The 18,810-nt window shown below is 43.8% G+C and overlaps 1 protein-coding gene across 1 annotated transcript; it reads right to left on the reverse strand.

The window, feature by feature from the left end:
* LOC110436225 (5-pentadecatrienyl resorcinol O-methyltransferase-like) lies at positions 5,928-8,202 on the reverse strand. The gene is made up of 2 exons (XM_021462696.1): positions 7,293-8,202; positions 5,928-6,481 (listed from the first exon to the last, which is right to left on the reverse strand). The coding sequence occupies exons 1-2, from the start codon at positions 8,115-8,117 to the stop codon at positions 6,182-6,184; spliced, it is 1,125 nt and encodes a 374-aa protein (XP_021318371.1). The 5' UTR covers positions 8,118-8,202; the 3' UTR covers positions 5,928-6,181.

Raw genomic sequence — 18,810 nt, forward strand, 5'->3', positions numbered from 1 at the left:
AATTGCCATCATCACCTCATTGTCCCTGTCGAGAGCTTCATCAAATGGATTGAAGGTCAGAGGGAGCATGCTATCTGGGTCGTCATAAGCCAGCCATGGTCGTTCGTCTCTGGCCAAACCCTCATACAGAGTCTGGAAGAATCGGCCGATCTGATCTGGGTTACCCCCTGAACCAGGCAGAACTATGACAGCTTCGCCAAAGTTCAAGGGGGCGTGTGTTGCCGATTCCTCTTCAACCAATACATGGTTTTCAGCTATATCTCTTGGGAAACGCTGTGTGAACAGGTTGAAGTTGAGACGCTTGTGCAGATGCAGATTGAGCCACATGTTGACAAACCACCAGGGGCCTCCCAAGTTGCCAGTGGATTGGCCGAGCAGAAGTTTCTGGGCTACTTGATGGAGAAGGTGGTAAGCAGCGCCAAGCAAGTATCGGCCGAGAGGGAATCGGCCACCGTTAGCCAGTCTTTCTGCTGCCGATAGGTAGACAGAAGTCGGTCCTGCCGATCGACCACAGAATACAAACTTGTCCAACCACATGTTCAGAAAGGTGGTTTGTTCCTTTATGGTGACAGATCCTTTCCCACGGTACTTCTGAATATACCCCGACCAACCGCCGATAGCGCGAGTCTCCACTTTGGCACTAGGGGCAGTATCAAAAAAGTGGGTGCTATCGGCAGAAGATATATCTAGGCCAGTAAGCATGGCTACATCGGCAAGAGTAGGAGAAGCAGGGTCGTGGCCAAAGGCAAAAGCATTGAGGGTGTCTGACCAAAAGTAGGATGCAGCTATCAGCAGTGACTCGTTCCTATGAATATCGGCAATGGACAATCTAATGCATTGGGCTAGCTTCCTTTCACCCCACTGAACTTCATTAGAGTTGCTGACCCTCAAGAACCAGTCTTTCCACCCTGCAGTTGGGCTGGGCCAAGAGCGGAAGGTGTCTTTCCACAGATCTAAGGAAAAATTTTCGGCTCTGAAGGGGATCCTGTTGGTTTCTGCGTTGACAAGGTCAGTTGGATCTGGGTCCCGTAGAGGGCCGAGGCATTGAAGGTGTGGTTGATCGGTGGGGATGACAATTTTGTTGGACAATTCCTAGTAATTTTGGGCGTAAAAGGAAATACAAAGAGGAAAGAAAAGGAAGATATTCAGTAAAATGAATTGCGAGTGAACAGAGATATGAAGAAAAATACAGAAGACGGGGTGGAGATTTGACCTCAGGGACGACGAAGCCGACAGCCATCTTGCTGCAAAGGAAGCGTTTGAAGGCGCCGGAGTTGATGAAGAGGAGTACTTGTCGGAGACCTTGGGAGTTTTTGGTGGCGCCGCCGCTGGAAAAGTAAAGTTGGGTAGTAGAATGGTGTGATGGGGAAGGAGTACCCAAGAAGGAACTATTTATAGGATAAAATGGGCAAGGGCAAATCCGACTTATCTCTTTGCCGCATCCGAGAAATCCGAGGGTACTCAGGTGGATATGGTAACTGTTCGCACGGTAATCCAGGGATTGTGCAGGTGATTTGACGGGAAGCGGTCATTATCTGAAGATATTTTACTGTGCGAGATCTCCTGGTCGGTCCATCGGCAATATTCTATAACGGTCATATTGCCGATGAGCGGATAGAGGGGAAGTAACCGTTTGTGCGAATATCCTGGTCAGAATATCGGCAGATCTTTGTAACGGTATTGTTGCCGATGTACGGCTGAGAAAAAATGCCCGTTTAGGAAGTTGGGGATTTCGAGGAATCTGCGGAGGAATAGGATCAGAGTTGTTCAGATTGAGGTTGTCGGTTACCAGATTAGGAGCATTAATTGCGGGAAAAGACATCATTACTGCAGAGAATTTCGGAGCATTAATAGTTTTATACTCCGAAACTGGGGGGCATGTGTTGACATCGTTTTTGGGCACGTGTCTAAGATGGCAGGATAAGGTGGCAGTACGATATTTACAAAGTGAGTTGCCGATGAGGATGGTTGCCGATGAGGGAGAAGTTGAACGTGACTAAGTCTACAGGCAGTGATATTGTGCCGATGGCTAGATAAGAAAGTCTGCCGATGACTATGGCAAAGGGTCTGCCGATGATGCAAAGAGGGAGTCCGGAAGCTGCCGGTCGTTATGTGGAGGAGTTTCGGTTTGTCACGAGGGATAGTTTTGTTATTTCCTTAACTATTTACATCGTTTTGTATACGGATTCCGTGTAATTTGGAATTCGAATTCTAATCGTGTCTGGTTATAGCTCTTTGAGCAGGGTATAAATATAGACCCTAGGGCCTTGTAATGAGGAATCTATCAATCAATCAAACACACGTTTTTACTCATATTCCAGCATCTATTTTTCGACGACTTCGTCATACTTTTTCTCTTTTATTACGAGTTCTTAGGAATTCGTCGACTTAAGCTCGGCGTATTCTCGAGTTCCGTGTGAGTACCTCTTAGCCGTGACATCCGGGCGCATCGCTGTTGTCAGGACTAAAGTATTCGAGTTATCACCTTTGCCGATAGTAAGGTCAAATCGGCTGGCACGCCTTAACGTTTGAATCGGGTATTAGCCCTTTGTGTTTGCAGATCAGTTTTGCATCAACACATACCTTAGCCGAAACCCACATATAAATATATTCCAGTTCTCTCTTTAGCCTTCGTGTTGTAGATACGCAAATCTTATGTGGAGGTACCACCCATATAACCATATATATATGTATCTTTAAAATATGACAAAATTGATAACCTTAGCAAGCAATTTTGGCGAATCATACCCAATCCACCACCACCACTGCCATGGTGTATGTCTTGTGATCCTTGAGAAGTAGACCACAAGGTAATAACCAGTGTGGTTAGAAGAAAAACAAGTAAATAAAACTAAAAACTAAAAATATACTAACAAAGTCATGCGTGATGAACAATGTAGAAATAATCTGGCTTACACACACTATTTGATATAATAGTTGAAATTGCATTATGCATTGCTTCAAATTTGTTTCCCGATCTCAACCATAAAAGTTATCAAAAAACAGAAAAGAAGATCCTTTAATGTTTTATCCATTTGAGATGTAGGATATCAAATATGGAAAAGAACAACATTATTATAGACAGTACTACCAACCCAATTAAATTTGAGGGTTAACAGTTCCGATGGATGAGGCCATGAGGATTTTGCACACAATAGTTTATGAATTCACATAGCATCGCGCAGCTCATGCATTCATTTAGGCCGTTGACTTACAATACTTTAAGCGGCCTTAATCAGATCTTATTCTCTCTATGATCTACTTCTATATAAAAAACAAAATCAGATCCACCAGAATAATGGAAGTGCCAAGGTTGTTGTTCAAATGGAATCTGCCGCTTGATAATTCAAAGCAACAGATTAAGATTGTGCTTGGCTAGAGAAGGCCAATCTCTATGAATATGACACTTGTCTTATCCTAAAAACAAATGTTGATTGGCTGTCAAAAACCTGACAATATGTATCTTATTACTGGAGGCCCACAGCCTGATTCAAATAAAAAAATGAAGGCCCGAACCTACCACATTAATCCTTACCAGATGCGCTAGACAAAAGATAAATACTTGAAATTACCACATTAATCAGGAACACATGGCCATCAAATTAAAAGATCTAGCTAGCCATAACCGTTAGATCCATTTTTTCTACAATATTATCCAAATCTGCCATTATAAATATTAAAATGGCATTTATTAAATCTACTTGTTCGAGAGAGAAAAAACTTGGGTAACAACTTCTGTCGTGCGTCTGTTTCCACAGTTAGTTCGCCGTCATGACTAGCACCTTCACCCTGGGCTAGGTCCTCAACTTTGAGACCCTAGCCTATGTCGCCGATTGCACTTCACATGACTGCACCGGTGGGCAACAAGCATTTGGCGTCGCCGCCTCCACCAGGACTCTTGAGAGCAGATCTCGAGGTTCTGGCCTGTTACATCCGGCGCAGTCTAGGCCTGAGCCCTACCGAGTCACAGTGCGGCCAGATGTTCGACATGTTGTCCAATATCCACCACCATATCACCACCAGTGAGATGCTCCCACCACCTGACCACTTCAGGTGCTACCTTCTAGACTTGCTAATGCGGTGGTGTTAGTCTATACCCACATAGCCAGGCCGTGCTCCGATACAATGAAAGTAAGGAACTTATCATGGATGGATCATAAGCCAATATGGCGGTGTAGTGTACACCGCAGTCAGTCTTAGATGCTGACGGTGAGGGCTATGACCATCACTGCTAACAGCTTATAGCCGAGGCCAAAATTGGACTACAATGGGGGTTACGACGTGGCTGTGAAAGGTCTTAGTGTAGTAGTGAGAGGCATTGGCGGCAATGGTTACAATGGCATGGAAAGGGAGGAGGTAGATGAAGAATAAAAATTGAATCGTTGCGTGTATAGTGGCAGTGGTAGGTAATTTTCTCTAATCCCATGAGATGATACAAAACAATGCAAGTGTTTTTGGAACACCTGTTGAGGAGCTCCATGAAATCTACAAATATTTTTACTAAGGGGCTATTTGGTAGAGCTCCACAAGCTCCAGATTGGACAAAAACTAGATCTAGATCCGACATTGTAGCCAAATGATTTTGGATCCGGTAGCTCTGCCATGGATCTACTCCGTTAAAATGGTGGATATATCCCGAGATTCACCAAATTGGTGGAGCAGCTCAGGGGGGTACTCCACCAAATCCAAGTTTGGTAGAGGTAAAGAAAATTACGCACCATACCGCATGCTACACAGAAAAAATGGTTTGATTCTTTTTTCCTTCCGTCGCTTTTTCCTCCCGATGTCTATCGTGAAGAACCCACAGAGCATCCACGCCTAGCCGCCCATCCGCCCCGCCGCAAGGCAGCATTGTCGTGCTCACAAGCATGCCGGCTAGGGCTGTGTCCACCTTGCCCAAGGCTGCTCCCGCCAGTTAGGGCCACAGACACCAGTCAGTACCATGCCCAGCTAGGTTGCCATGGCCGCACCCCTTGACTAGGGCCAGGGCTTTTGTGGCCATGCCAGGCCACCTATATATGAGGACGTCGAGCATCACGCGACATTGGTCCCCAAGCTTTGCCTGCTTTTTGCCCTGCTGTGCTGCATGGTAGGGTGAAGAGAGAGATGGAGAGCTTTGACACATGGGGTCCTAGTGGATGTTAGATAGAGAAGGATGTGGAACTATACCAAATGCTTTAGCGAATATCAGATCAACAAGGAATCTAGGTGAATCCCATATCCAAATTCACTTTTTTAAGTGGTGGAGGTCTAACAAATAGGCCAAAAATCTATGGCTTTTTCTGGATGTGAATTCATGAAGCTGTGATATGTTTACCAAAAATTTTGCAGAGTGAGGCTATCTTTTGCAATCTCAAAGTGACCAAGCTCTTCGAGGGCCTAGAAATAGATGTCCCGTTGGGTTAAGTCTCATAATCTCAGTTTGCTAATTAATTTCATACTTGCACCTATTTTTATAAAACATTGACTTTTTTATGTTACCAATCTTTGACTTAGCTTTAAAGTTCTGCACATTATACGTAGGATAGTCCTCGATAGGAAGAATGAAGCTGCACGTGATCGTACCGTGAAATAGTAAATATCTTTTCGACAATGATTGTGAATTGTTATGCTGGATGAAAAGGTTAAACTCCTCTGGCAAGTAAAATTGTGTTATAGTTTTTAGTATGAATTTGAAAAAAAAAAAACAAGATGCGAACAGTCTTCTAATCACAAACAAGTACTATTTTTTTGGCTTTGGCCAAGTTTTTGAAATGAAGTTCAGTTACTAATAGTTTCTTTAATATATTTATAGAATATATTCAAATAAAGTATATATACTGTTGTGACAATATTTTTCATGATCATGTCTCCCGGTCCTGTGACTCTGAGTCAAACACCATGAAAAATAGGACAGACCCCATTACGTAGCCCTCAAAACAAATACAGAGAATCCAAAGCAACAAATTCATGGTATATAACTGAACAATTGGTCATGCTCTTTATTAGCAGGGTGCCAGGGTGTGATATGTGCTCACTATCAGGCTAAACATAAAGGGAAATTGCTTGAATTTAAACTGTAACATTCAGAAAGGGTCAAACTGAAATTTCACCAATCCCAACAACAACACAAATTGAAGTCACTAGAACACTCAACGTGCCATATGCTTTTATTTCTCTAGCAGACTTATTTGCTGGGCATTCATGGATATAGCTCAATGATCGATCGGAGGCCTAAAATCGGTATAATCTTGTAGTCATTAAATCCAGCTTCGAGGAATATTTTCTTCCACTCTTGCTCATCTCGTTCAACCCCACCAATTTTCATGAGATGGAGATCATAGATTACTTGCGTCTCCAGAAGCTTGGTGTCTGATGAATCAGACCCAACCACAACATCAATGATTATTATCTTTCCTCCTGCATCTCTAGAAGGGATAGCTTGCTTGCAATTCATCAATATCTTGATACACTCATCATTGCTCCAGTCATGCAAAATCCACTGTAAAAAGCAATAATAAGCCAGTTGTTGAGCATTATGTCTTGATTGTTTCACAAGAACAAATTAAACATTTGTCCTTCCGATATGTTGTTATTTCAGTCAAATAGTAAGCCCCGGCCCTTTGACATATATATTTAGAAGCTAAGTGTGTGCCTATTAGTTCTAACATGATTTAGAAGCTCCATTTCGTCTATCCTATGAAAATTTTGATCTGAAATCAACCCTTCCTTATTGCCAACTTCCACTCTCAAGTCTCAACAGTCTCTAGATTTTGAAAAATTTATGACACCTTAAGTCTAGCAACACTTTGAACTTATATCTTATATTAACTGTTAGACCGGCCAAAACTCAAAACCATATATATATATATATATATATATATATATATATATATATATATATATATATATATGGAAATTCCTTTGTACACGTACGTGTAGTTACTCTCATCTTCAATAAACTACATTATGTTTGTATTTATACTTATTTATCGGTTTGAGTATGTTTATATACTCATATTAGGATACTCTAGATCTTACCACGCGAAAATTTTTCAAAAAAATTATATTTTAAATATATTACTAAAATGTCACTACTATATTATATACAATAAGTATAACCATATACTCTATGTATGCATGCATACTTAACATACATATCACTCTTGATGGTCTAGTATGATCATATACTTTGTCTATATACATTTCGTCTAGTCATATACACCTTAAATCTAGAGATATATAGATGAGAGTAACTACACGCGCGTGTAAAAAAACGCTATATATAAATATAACTAGATGACTAGACATACCTTGAGGAGGACAACATTTGCTGGTGGAATGCTCTCAAACATGTCACCCCCAACAAACTGCACGTTGCCAATAGAACTAGAAGGAGCCTTGGCAACAACGTGAGGGAGGTCCAGCACGGTACACTTCAAACACGGAAATGCCGCCGCAATGGCCATGGTGGCTCCCCCAACCCCGCCGGCGACGTCGACCAGCGAGTCTATCCCATGGAAGACCTCGCTGAACTCCTTCAAGAGAATCTGCATCAAGAAGTTGCTGTCTGCGGCCATGGCATTGTTGAACAACGCGTTGATTGCGTCGTCGCGCCTGCACACCTCCCACAAGGTTGTGCCGTACATCAGGGTGAACGGGCACATGCCAGGCGCCTGTTCATCTTCATCATGCCGGAACCACGCAGCGAGCCCCATGCTGAGCGGCGAGTCACGGAAGGGGCTAAGCACATGGTTTAGCATAGGAGACAAGCTCGCTGCCGCCGAGCTCTCGCTGCTGACGAGGAGGCTGGACGCTGTTGTCAGCTTATAGACAGGCTCACGCCCGTCTGACTCTGATGACATGGTTTCCGCTGATGGCTGGATGATGGTGAAGGTTCCTGAGACGGTGAGAACGCGCATTATGCGATGGAGGCCAGGAAGCTTACATGGGCGGACACCAATCTCTCCAAGTATCTGGGAGAGGGTGGCGGCGCCACCACGGCGGTGGATGGCATCAGCGATGTGGAGGTCCAAAGCAACGGCGAGTGCCACCGACTTCATAAAGCTGTAGGTCTGGTTCCATAGCTCGACGTGGGCTTGGAGCAACTCCCTACTGTCCTCGCTGATGTGTACCATTGTATTGTGTGAGTGGCCTCGATCTGGGTACGATGGATTACCAAACTAGCAGAGACTAAAACCCAAGTGTTAGCTTGCATCAACAAGATGCATATATATATATTGCCCTCTCATGACGAAAAAAAGAAGAAAATTGGCCACGACGTGCAGACTGCTCACTCACCATGTTAGTTAATTAACAACCCATGCAACTAGTTCTTTCATTATATAATGGCGTATGTCCTTGGGACAAGATCGGATGCACTAAACTAATAGCCTGAATCTCAACCAAGCGTAAAATCCCCCGCAGGGCATTCAAGAGGCCGCTCTGAATCTCAACCAATAGCCTGGTGTCACAGTTGTAGGAGGTCAACACCTGATTTTTTTTTTTTTGATATTCTATTGGCTTATGCTGATTTGCCTTGCTGCTGCTCACGTTAGTCGGAGGATTTTAGTTACTGGACATTATTTATTGTGTGGAAAGGCTGCTTGATAAATATTTTACTGCTGAAATTTTGAAGTATGAAAGATTGGGCTAATTATTCAGACATTGAATTATGTGATACTGATGTTGTATTTTTTGGTGTTGTCCATTAAATTAATCTCAACCAATAGCTTGGTGTCATAGCTGAAGGTGAACTTTGATTTCTTTGGATATTCTATTAGCTTGATGCAGATTTGCCTTGCTGCTGCTCACGTTAGTCGGAGGATTATAGTTACAGGACATTATTTATTGTCTGAAAAGGCTGCTTGATAAATATCTTATTCTTGAAATTTTTTACCGTGAAAGATTGGACACATTATTTAGACATCGCTTTCATGTTCTTATCATACACCGGTGGGCACCCCAGACTGGCACCTGAGAAGAGTCTCAGGCGCGCCACCGTAACGGAACATCAGCCCGCCCCGAGCCACCTTCATGACCTAATAACACAGCATGGCTTGGCGCCCCCTGCCGCTGTATGTAATCAAATAGTTGGCATCACCTCTTGAAGAGCAGATGCCAACTATCTCAAAGTGGGCTTTATGTGATCGTGTCCTCTCCATAATGGGCTACATTTATATAAATAACACAATCGACAATTGAAGAATAGTTAACTGTCGTCAGGGATGCTAGCTATTGAAATGGAGTCTGCCACCACCACATTCTTCAAATATGGATGATTCCTGACTCTATTTTTTATGCCAACAATATGCTCAATCTCGATTCTAAGTGTTTGATGAAGATACTCTATGGGAGAGAACCTCATGGCCTATATCACACAACTCTAGAAAGACCATAATAATTTCACTTGATATGAGTTGAGGAAAGCACATTTCTCGATTGTGCACATATAATATCAATAAAATATGCTATTTATATTTTCTAATTTTTCTCAGTTTAGTATATATGTACGAAAACAATTTGGTAACAAAAATGATTTTCTAAGATTTATTTTAATTTGACATAGGCTTATGTTCGAAGCCTTGCATTCATAGCATTCACATAAAATGTTTGAATCGTGAAAACATTTAAAGCAGCATGTTTAGATGTCGATTGGTGGTTTTGTAGGATCCTCCATATTTTTTTCTATGGCATTTTTTCATTTTCGTCTCAGCAAAATCCTTTGGCCATAACTTAACATAAGTTTGTGATGAGCTTCAAATATTATAGCTGGATTCATCATGGCCTAATCCCACTCTAGGGGTTTTCCACATTTTGGGAATTCTTTTTTTTATTTACCTAGAATTATTTTTGAACTAAGAATAAATTAATCATGGAAATGGAAAAAAAACATACCTTAGCCGAAACCCACATATAAATATATTCCATTTCTCTCCTTAGCCTTGTTGTTGTAGATACGCAAATCTTATGTGGAGCAACCACCCATATAACCATATATATGTATCTTTAAAATATGACAAAACTGATAACCTTAGCAAGCAATTTTGGCGAATCATACCCAGTCCACCACCACCACTACCATGGTGTATGTCTTCTGATCCTTGAGAAGTATACCACAAGGTAATAACCAGTGTGGTTAGAAGAAAAACAAGTAAATAAACTAAAACCTAAAAATACACTAACAAAGTCATGCGTGATGAACAATGTAGAAATAATCTGGGTTACACACACTATTTGATATAATAGTTGAAATTGTATTATACATTGCTTCAAATTTGTTTCCTGATCTCTACCATAAAAGTTATCAAAAAACAGAAAAGAAGATTCTTTAATTTTTTATTCATTTGAGATGTAGGATATCAAATATGGAAAAAGAAGAACATTATTATAGACAATACTACCAACCCAATTAAATTTGAGGATTAACAGTTCCGACGGATGAGGCCATGAGGATTTTGCACACGATAGTTTATGAATTCACATAACATTGCGCAGCTCATGCATTCATTTGTGCCATTGACTTACAATACTCTAAGCGGCCTTGATCAGATCATATTCTCTCTATGATCTACTTCTATATAAATAACAAAATCAGATCCACGCAGAATAACGAAAGTGCCAAGGTTGTTGTTCAAATCGAATCTGCCGCTTGATAATTCAAAGCAACCGATTATTGGTAACCCAACTTTTATATGCCAACAATATGCTCAATCTCGCTCTAGACTAAAGAGGATGAAGATTGAGCTTGGCTAGAGAAGGCCAATCTCTATGAATATGACACTTGTCTTATCCTGAAAAAGGTTATTGGCTGTCAAAAACCTCACAGTATGTATCCTACTATTGGAGGCCCGAAGCCTGATTCAAATAAAAAAAATAGAGGCCCGAAGACACCACGTTAATCCTTACCAGATGTGCTAGATAAAAGATAAATATTAGATATTACCACATTAATCAGAAACACCCGGCTATCAAATTAAAAGATCTAGCTACCCATAACTGTTAGATCTATTTTTTCTACAAAATTATCCAAATCTGCCATTATACACATTAAAAATGGCATTTATTAAATCTAATTGTTCAAGAGAGAAAACACTTGGCTAACAACTTCTGTCGTGCGGACAAAATCAATGGACGGTAACAGCATTTGGTTGGTGAATAAAACATTATTAGCCAGAGCGACATTTAGTTGGTTTATTGATAAAGTATCATGTGAGGCCACTTAATTACTAACATATTAATAAAATATATCATCGGCAGTATCCATCACATAGTTAATGTAGTAACCAGTGTATCAATATTATCAAATAAAGGATTTCTCCTCTTGTGGTACTCATCACATAGTTAATGTAGTAACTCCTTTATTTAATTTAATAAAAAGTTCTTACTTTGGGGATCTCCTCCCCCACAGTCTTTTGCGTCAAAAATATTGTCAAATAGAATAATACATATGACCATTTTTCTAAAATATCTATACAATCATCTTTTTGGTAAACCATAATCATTATTGAGGATGATAGTCACAAAATCTGTTCTATTTTCTAAAAGTTACCCAAACTATCCAAGCGCACTGCTGCAAGCCCCTCGTGGACTCCAGCGCACGTAGACCATAGACTAGAGCCCTCAAACTGCCTTATACCCAACCTATCTCACTATAGATATAGAAGGGATTAGGTTGGACCTAGGAGAGGGGAAAGACGGTGAACCCAAAGAGAAGGGTGAATCCAAGGAGAACAACAAGATCAAACTAAGAGAACCAAGGGCGATGATTCGCCAAACTCCTTTACATCCTTTGCTCCTTGAGTTTGGTGGTTATGATTTCATTTTGATCTCTAAGCTCATCACTAGACTTAAGTTTTGCAAGAAGAGATTCATTTTCATTTGTAGCTTTTCATTTTTAACTCTAGTCTTTCTTATGGTTTTAGAGTATTTGTTTAGCAAGTTGACTAGCTCATCATAAGAAGGTGATTCAAACTCACTATCACTTTCACTACTCTCATCCTCACTTTGTACCTTCCAATCACCCTTGGCCATGAGGCATAGGTGTGTATAGGATGAGGATGAAGGCGATGGTGGTGGAGATGAAGCATCAATGGCAATGGTGGCAACATTCTCATCATCACTCTCATCACCGAAGGAGTCACCACTTGAGCTTTCAATGTCAGTGAGCTATCACCAACAATGTATACCTTGCCATTCTTCTTCTTGTGGTACTCTTTCTTCTTGCCACCCTTCTTCTTGAATGACTTATTGTCATTCTTCTCATCATCACTTGATTCATCCTTGTCCTTGTTCTTTTTGTTGTACTTGTCCTTCTTGGGCTTGGGACATTGATGGGCAAGATGACCAAGTTCGCCACAATTGTAGCAATCCATCTCGGAGATGGGCTTTCTCTTGCTACTTGTGAAGAACTTCTTCTTCTTGGAGTCGAAGTTGACTCCATTCTTGTTTAGCTTCTTAAGCATTTTGGTGGTTCTCCTCACCATGAGAGCAATGGTGGCATCATCATCACTTGAAGTTGATGATTCAACTTCAATCTTCTTGGACTTGCTCATGAGAGCGGCTTGGAGGGCCAAGTCCTTCTTTTCTTATTTCTTGTCTTTCTTGGATGATGAGGAGCTATCTTGGGGGTTGATGTGCATGTACATCTCATGAGCGTTGATCTTCCCCAAGATGGATGTTGGCGTGGCGGTTGAGAGATCTCCTTGATGAAGCACCGTGACTATGTGCCCATATTTGTCAATGGGTAGGACACATAGAATTTTCCTTGTCACATCCGCCGGCCTCATCTTGTTGAGTCCAAGTCCATTGAGCTCCTCTACAATCACATTCAAGAGAGAATACATTTCATTTGCATTTTCTTTGGGAAGCATTTCAAATGTATTAAGCTTGTGCATGACAAGATGGAATCGCTCCTCACGCTCACTCTTAGTTCCCTCATGGAGCGCACAAAGCTCGATCCATAGTTCATGGGCGTCTTTGTGGTTCCATGCATGGTTACACACGTCTTTGCAAAGACCTCTAAAGATGTGATTTTTGGCCTTTGCATTCCACTTTTCGTTCTCTTGCTCAAGTGGAGTAAGAGTGGTGTCCTTAGCCAGAGGAGTGAATCCTTTAGTCATAGTTTTTAGGCATTTGACATCACATGCCTCGAGGTATGACTCCATCTGTATTTTCCAATACGGAAAGTCGTCACCGTCGAACATAGGTGGTGGTCCATCCCCGTGAGACATCTTGCTCTAGGCAGTGAAGCCTAACTTAAGAGCATTTGGCTCTGATACCAATTGAAATGATCAAGATGCCCAGGAGGGGGATGAATTGGGCTTCTCTAAAAATTTAAGCCACCTATAAGCCTCAGTTCAACCCTTGTGCCTAAGTGTGTTCCAGAGAGCTACTACATAAAAGTTTTGCAGCCTAGTTCCAATCCTATTCTAGCATGGTAATTCTAAGAATGTAAAGTGCTCAAAGTAAATGCTAGAAAGTAAAGGATGAGAGGAAGAGGAACGCGGCGATGTTTTGCCGAGGTGTTAGAGAGTCGCCACTCTCCACTAGTCCTTGTTGGAGCACCCGCGCAAGGACCAAGTACTCTCTACAGGTTGATTCTTCAACACTCTGTCACGGTGAGTCACCCACAACCGCTCACAAGCATGACACGAGCCACCCACAAGAACACCGGGTGATCTTCGTGCCACCAATCACCACTGAACTGTCTAGGTGATGGTGATCACCAAGAGTAACAAGCAAAGAACTCTCACTTGACCCAATCAAGGCTAAAGAGAGTGGTGGATGCATACTTGAACTCTTGATTCTCACTAAAGAAGGATCTCTCAAGAAATCACTCAAATCTCAATCCTTTCTAGACTCTTGCTTCTCCCTTGCACCACAAGGTGTTTCTCAGCTGAACAAATGGGAAAGAGAGCTATCTTGGACGAGGTGGATAAGTATAAATACCCCCCCCCCAATCAAGTCCAAGAGCTGGCCACACGAAATTAGTAGATTTTTTATGCACTAGACGCTTTTTATGTTGCACCGGACGCTCTCCGTAGAGAGTCCGGTGCCACTCCAACGGCTAGTTGTACTTCGAAACCCTGCTTACATCGGACACACACAAGCGACCGATGTCCTCACCCTAGATGCGTCCGGTGAGGAAAGCAATTTTACACCCTCACTAGGTAAGGGAACGGACGCACACCGTAGCGTCTGGTGCACGCGTCCGGTGCCTAACCCTAGACACCATGCAGAATGATGTGTCATGAAGCAAAGTCTAGTACTCAACCCAAGGAGCCACCAGTGCCATTGTGTGGGCGGTCACTAGTGAAATAGCCAAGGTACATCATGATGAAGCGGGTGGCCACCTCCGTTAGTCTGTCAGACTTTGCATGGAAGGCAGTCGTCATTTGTAGCTTGGTGCCCATGAGGCGTATCAACTCACACTAGAAGGCAGAGGTGAACACTAGATCCTAGTTGGACACCATGGTCTATGGCACGCCATAGAGTCGTACAATGTAGAGAAAGAATGCCTGCACCACTAACTCAGTTGTGTAGGCGTGAGCCAAGGGGATGCAATGATAGTACTTGCATAAGAGGTTGACAACCATCAAGACAACGGATTTACCCTAACGCACAGCAGGACCTCCATGAAGTCGAGGCTGATACCAGGCCAAACAGTAATTGGTACCGGTAGGGGCATGAGGAGGCTAGTCAGGAGGTGTTCTGACTTCTACCATTAGGAGGTGGTGCATGTGTGGATGTGATCCTAAACCAGCTAGCCCATGTTGGGGAAGTGGAAGTCACAGTGGATCCGATGGACGGTGCCCTAGACACCCTAAGAGCCATCATCATGGATGGTAGACGGGATCTCTGCAGGAGCCAAGAGGCCAAAGGGCCATAGAGGTGGGAGTCAAAGGCCACCATTTTGTCGACCAAGGACCATGGCGCCATGTGAGTGTTGGTGGCAATCTAATCCTAAATGGCCATGTGTGTGGGATCTATGGCCTGTGCTTGGCGGACGCCCTCGATGTAGTCAAACTAGGATGCCAACATGGCTTGGATAATGCCCTGATTAGTGTTAAGGTGTAAGATGGCGTTGGACACTATGTTCATGAGGCCTAGCTTGTACTCAATTGTGAAGTTGAATCCGAGGAGCTTGCCGACTGTCGACGAAGTTTGGGATGATGGCCATCTTGTTCGTCTAGGAGAGCTGTACGCACACCCCCTACCTGGCGCGCCACTGTCGACGAAAGCTAGTCGGCAGTCTACCTTGGGGTATACCCATGGTAGTAGTTTATCGGTAGACGGTGCGCAAGCTACGAACTCGATGGTGACGCAAGACACGGACAAGGTTTTTATCCAGGTTCGGTCGCCGTGTGGGCGTAATACCTATGTCCTGCGTCTGATTGTATTGAATTGTGTTGAGAGATAATGTGTTTATGACCTGTCCTCTAGGGGACCCCTGCCCCTCCTTATATATCCTGAAGGGACAGAGTTACAAGCAAAGTATTCTATTTGGTACAATATCTTGTAGCCTTGCGGTGCACGCCGACCAGTCGTGCACCGCACGTCTTCATCCTGTGGGCCGAGCCACCTCTGATGGTGCGGCCCATATAGGCCCATGAGGGTATAGGGGTTTATATCCCCACACCGACCCAATGATGTTTTGGGCTCATCATGAGATGCTGCTCATGGAGAAATTTGAGGTTGTAGTGGTCTGTGCATACCATAAAGTGGTGACCCCATAGCTACAGGCGGCAATGACGGATGGCATGAACAAGGTCGATCAATTCCTACTTGTACACAGTGAGAGAGCAATGTTGATGCTTCATAGGCCTATTGAAGAATGCGACCAAGTGCTAGTCCTGGAGGAGCACTGCCTTAAATCCATGGGATGAGGCATCACACTTATTGATGAAATAGCTTGGTGAGTATGGCAAGACAAGGATCGTCTAGGTGACAGCAGCCTTGAGCGCCTAGAAGGCCATAGTGGCCTCGTAGCTCCAGAGGAACCCTCCTTCTTCAAGAATGCCATGAGAGGAGCCACTATATATGGTGTCATAATCCTCGACAAATTTATGGTAGTAGCCCACTAAGCTGAAGAAGATCCAGCACCGCACATGCCGAACATGGTTGGGGCTAACCGTAGCCTGCACCTTGGTTGGATCCATGGCGATGTCAACCTTGGTGATGATATGGCCAAGGTAGGAGATGGATACTACTACTAAAAGTTCATCACCACCGGTTCCAAACCCTCCGTTCACCCATGGTTTTGGCACTTGTTGGTAAAAGTCGTTGGTGATAGTCTGCCTCGTCACCACCTCTAGAACGATTATTGAAAATATTATGCAGTCAGGTTGACTGTCAAGGGCATCGAGATCTAGGATAGTTGGAACTCATCTATGTAGCTTGTAGCCTCGATCTATGGTGTTAGGCAAAGATTTTAACCCTTGGCGCCTAATTTTTGAAGAATGGAAAGATTAGGGAATTGGGTAATTGATATTGCTTTTTTCTTATCTTAGTGCAGAGTGCAAGATTAAATAGGCCACTCGGCCAAAACCTCCTAGAGCTAATCGCTCCTAAATCTAATGACATGATAGGTCCCTACCTTCCCAACGTGTGTTACATGCATGGTGACCGCGTGTATGGTTCTACTAGTGCACCATTTGTGGCCCTACACTCATCACTAGTACGCCACTTCCTTGTGTAGGCGCACAGCCCTGCATGACATCTATCCCCCTCAATGAGCAGCTCATCCTCCAGCTAGAATGCTAGATAGCGGTCAATGAAGGTGTCTGTGTCTTCCCTGGCATTGGTGGACATAGCGAGCCAAGCGGGTGTGCACCGCGCCCTCATGTTCTAGGACCGTGGTGCCATTGTGGATGCCTAGTATGGCAGAGCATTTGGAGGGTGCCCACAAACTTCTTGAGGAGACCAACATAGAAGACATCATGGATCTGAGTGTGTGGAGGAAGAGCCAGGTGCACAATGATGTCTTTGATGAGCTCGGTGATGTGGTAGCGCCCGAAGAAGTGAGGCTCGAGCTTCCCCTTTGGTGATCTAGGGCAGGGATGGTGAGGCCTAATGTTGGAGGCAAAGTCAAACCCAATCTCCAATAACATAGGAGATCGCTCGATGAATCATGTCATAGTGGAGCTTCCAAGCTGCCTAGGCCTGTTCTAGCAGATAGTAAACGTCCGCTAGGAACTCATCGTGGTCCACCATGTTCTAGGCAACAACCACCATGCACAACTTGCTAGACTCGTAGGAGCGAATGGTCGAAGGGCCCCAGCCATACCCCATGTGGAACGATGTGTCGTGGAGAAAAGTCTAGTACTTGACCCAAGGAGCTAGTGGCGCCATTGTGTGGACGGTCACTAGTGAAATAGCCAAGGTACATTGTGATGACGCGGTTGGCCACCTATGTTAGTCCGTTAGACTTTGGATGGAAGGCAGTCGTCATTTGTAGCTTGGCGCCCATGAGGTGTATCAACTCACAATAGAATGCAAAGGTGAACACTAGATCCTGGTTGGACACCATTGTCGACGAAAGCTGGTCGGCAGTCTACCTTGGGGTATACCCACGGTAGTAGTTTATCGGTAGACGGTGCGCAAACTACGAACTCGATGGTGACGCAAGACACGGACAAGCTTTTTATCCAGGTTCGGCCGCCGAGTTGGCGTAATACCTACGTCCTGCGTCTGGTTGTATTGGATTGTGTTGAGAGATAATCTATCCTAGGGGGGTCCCTTGCCCCTCCTTATATAGTCTGGAGGGCAGGGTTACAGATCTAGAAACTAATCCTAGTCGGTTACAATTGCCATGGATAATTCGATATCAATTCCTATTCTAACCGACTAGAATCCTGCTTGATCTCCACATCTTGTTTCCTTGCGCAAAACTCCAAGCTGTCGAATCAAGCCTTGAACTCGTCTCGTAATAGGCCAAGCCTCCTGGCCCAAGTCTAGCCGTAAGGGTATAGGGGTCTATCCCCCCACAGCTAGTCCCCGAGCACCATGTATTGTGACGTAACACGCCGTCTTGAGCTTCTTCGATCAGTGAAGCTTGACGTCTTCAATAAGCAGGAAAGTCGTCCAAACAGTTGCAACAGTATTTTGACCAACTCAAAAAACAGTTGATCAACATTGATATCGAAGAAGCAGGTTGTTTGAAGAATGCATGGTGCTCTAAATTAAAAAAGATTTCTTTCTTGGTGAAGTGTGCCCATTTTACTTTTCTGAAAAGTATAGTCTTTCAAAAAGCAAGCATATTCACCGCAAGGTGAAGTGTGCCCACTTAGTCCCCGAGCCTGGTAGCAGGTGACGTAGGCACGTGGTGCCGGGGTCAAAAGAAAATTCCCCAAAGTAGTTTTGAGACTGAGATGCATCGCTAGATGCATCGTACCGATGTAGTCCCCGAGCTTGCTGGAAGGCGAAGTATGAGCCTTGTAGCAAGGTCAAAATTGAATTTACCAGTCCCCGAGCATATCATGCTCGTCTGCTATTGAAGAGACCAATCGACCAGTCCCCAAGCACCAAGTGCGCTCCTTGGAATTCTATGTTGCTGTACCGTACGACCAGTCCCCGAGCATCGAGTGCTCGGTGGTCGGTGCATGCTTTAACGCTTCGAGCTGATAAACTGGGCGACCAGTCCCCGAGCGTCGAGTACTCGGTGGTCGGTGCAGTCCTTAAAGTTCCGAGCTGATAGACTGGGCGACCAGTCCCCGAGCGTCGAGTACTCGGTGGTCGGTGCAGTCCTTAAAGTTCCGAGCTGATAGACCGGGCGACCAGTCCCCGAGCGTCGAGTACTCGGTGGTCGGTGCAGTCCTTGGATTGTTGACT

The sequence above is a fragment of the Sorghum bicolor genome, chromosome 6 (assembly GCF_000003195.3).
Source record: "Sorghum bicolor cultivar BTx623 chromosome 6, Sorghum_bicolor_NCBIv3, whole genome shotgun sequence".
In the NCBI taxonomy this organism is placed as follows: domain Eukaryota; kingdom Viridiplantae; phylum Streptophyta; class Magnoliopsida; order Poales; family Poaceae; genus Sorghum; species Sorghum bicolor.

Coding starts and splice junctions, on each gene's coding strand:
- LOC110436225 (XM_021462696.1), bottom strand. CDS start 8,117: ATGGTACACATCAGCGAGGACAGTAGGGAGTTGCTCCAAGCCCACGTC. Junction 6,482..7,292: donor CAAATGTTGTCCTCCTCAAG/GTATGTCTAGTC, acceptor TGCTTTTTACAG/TGGATTTTGCATGACTGGAG.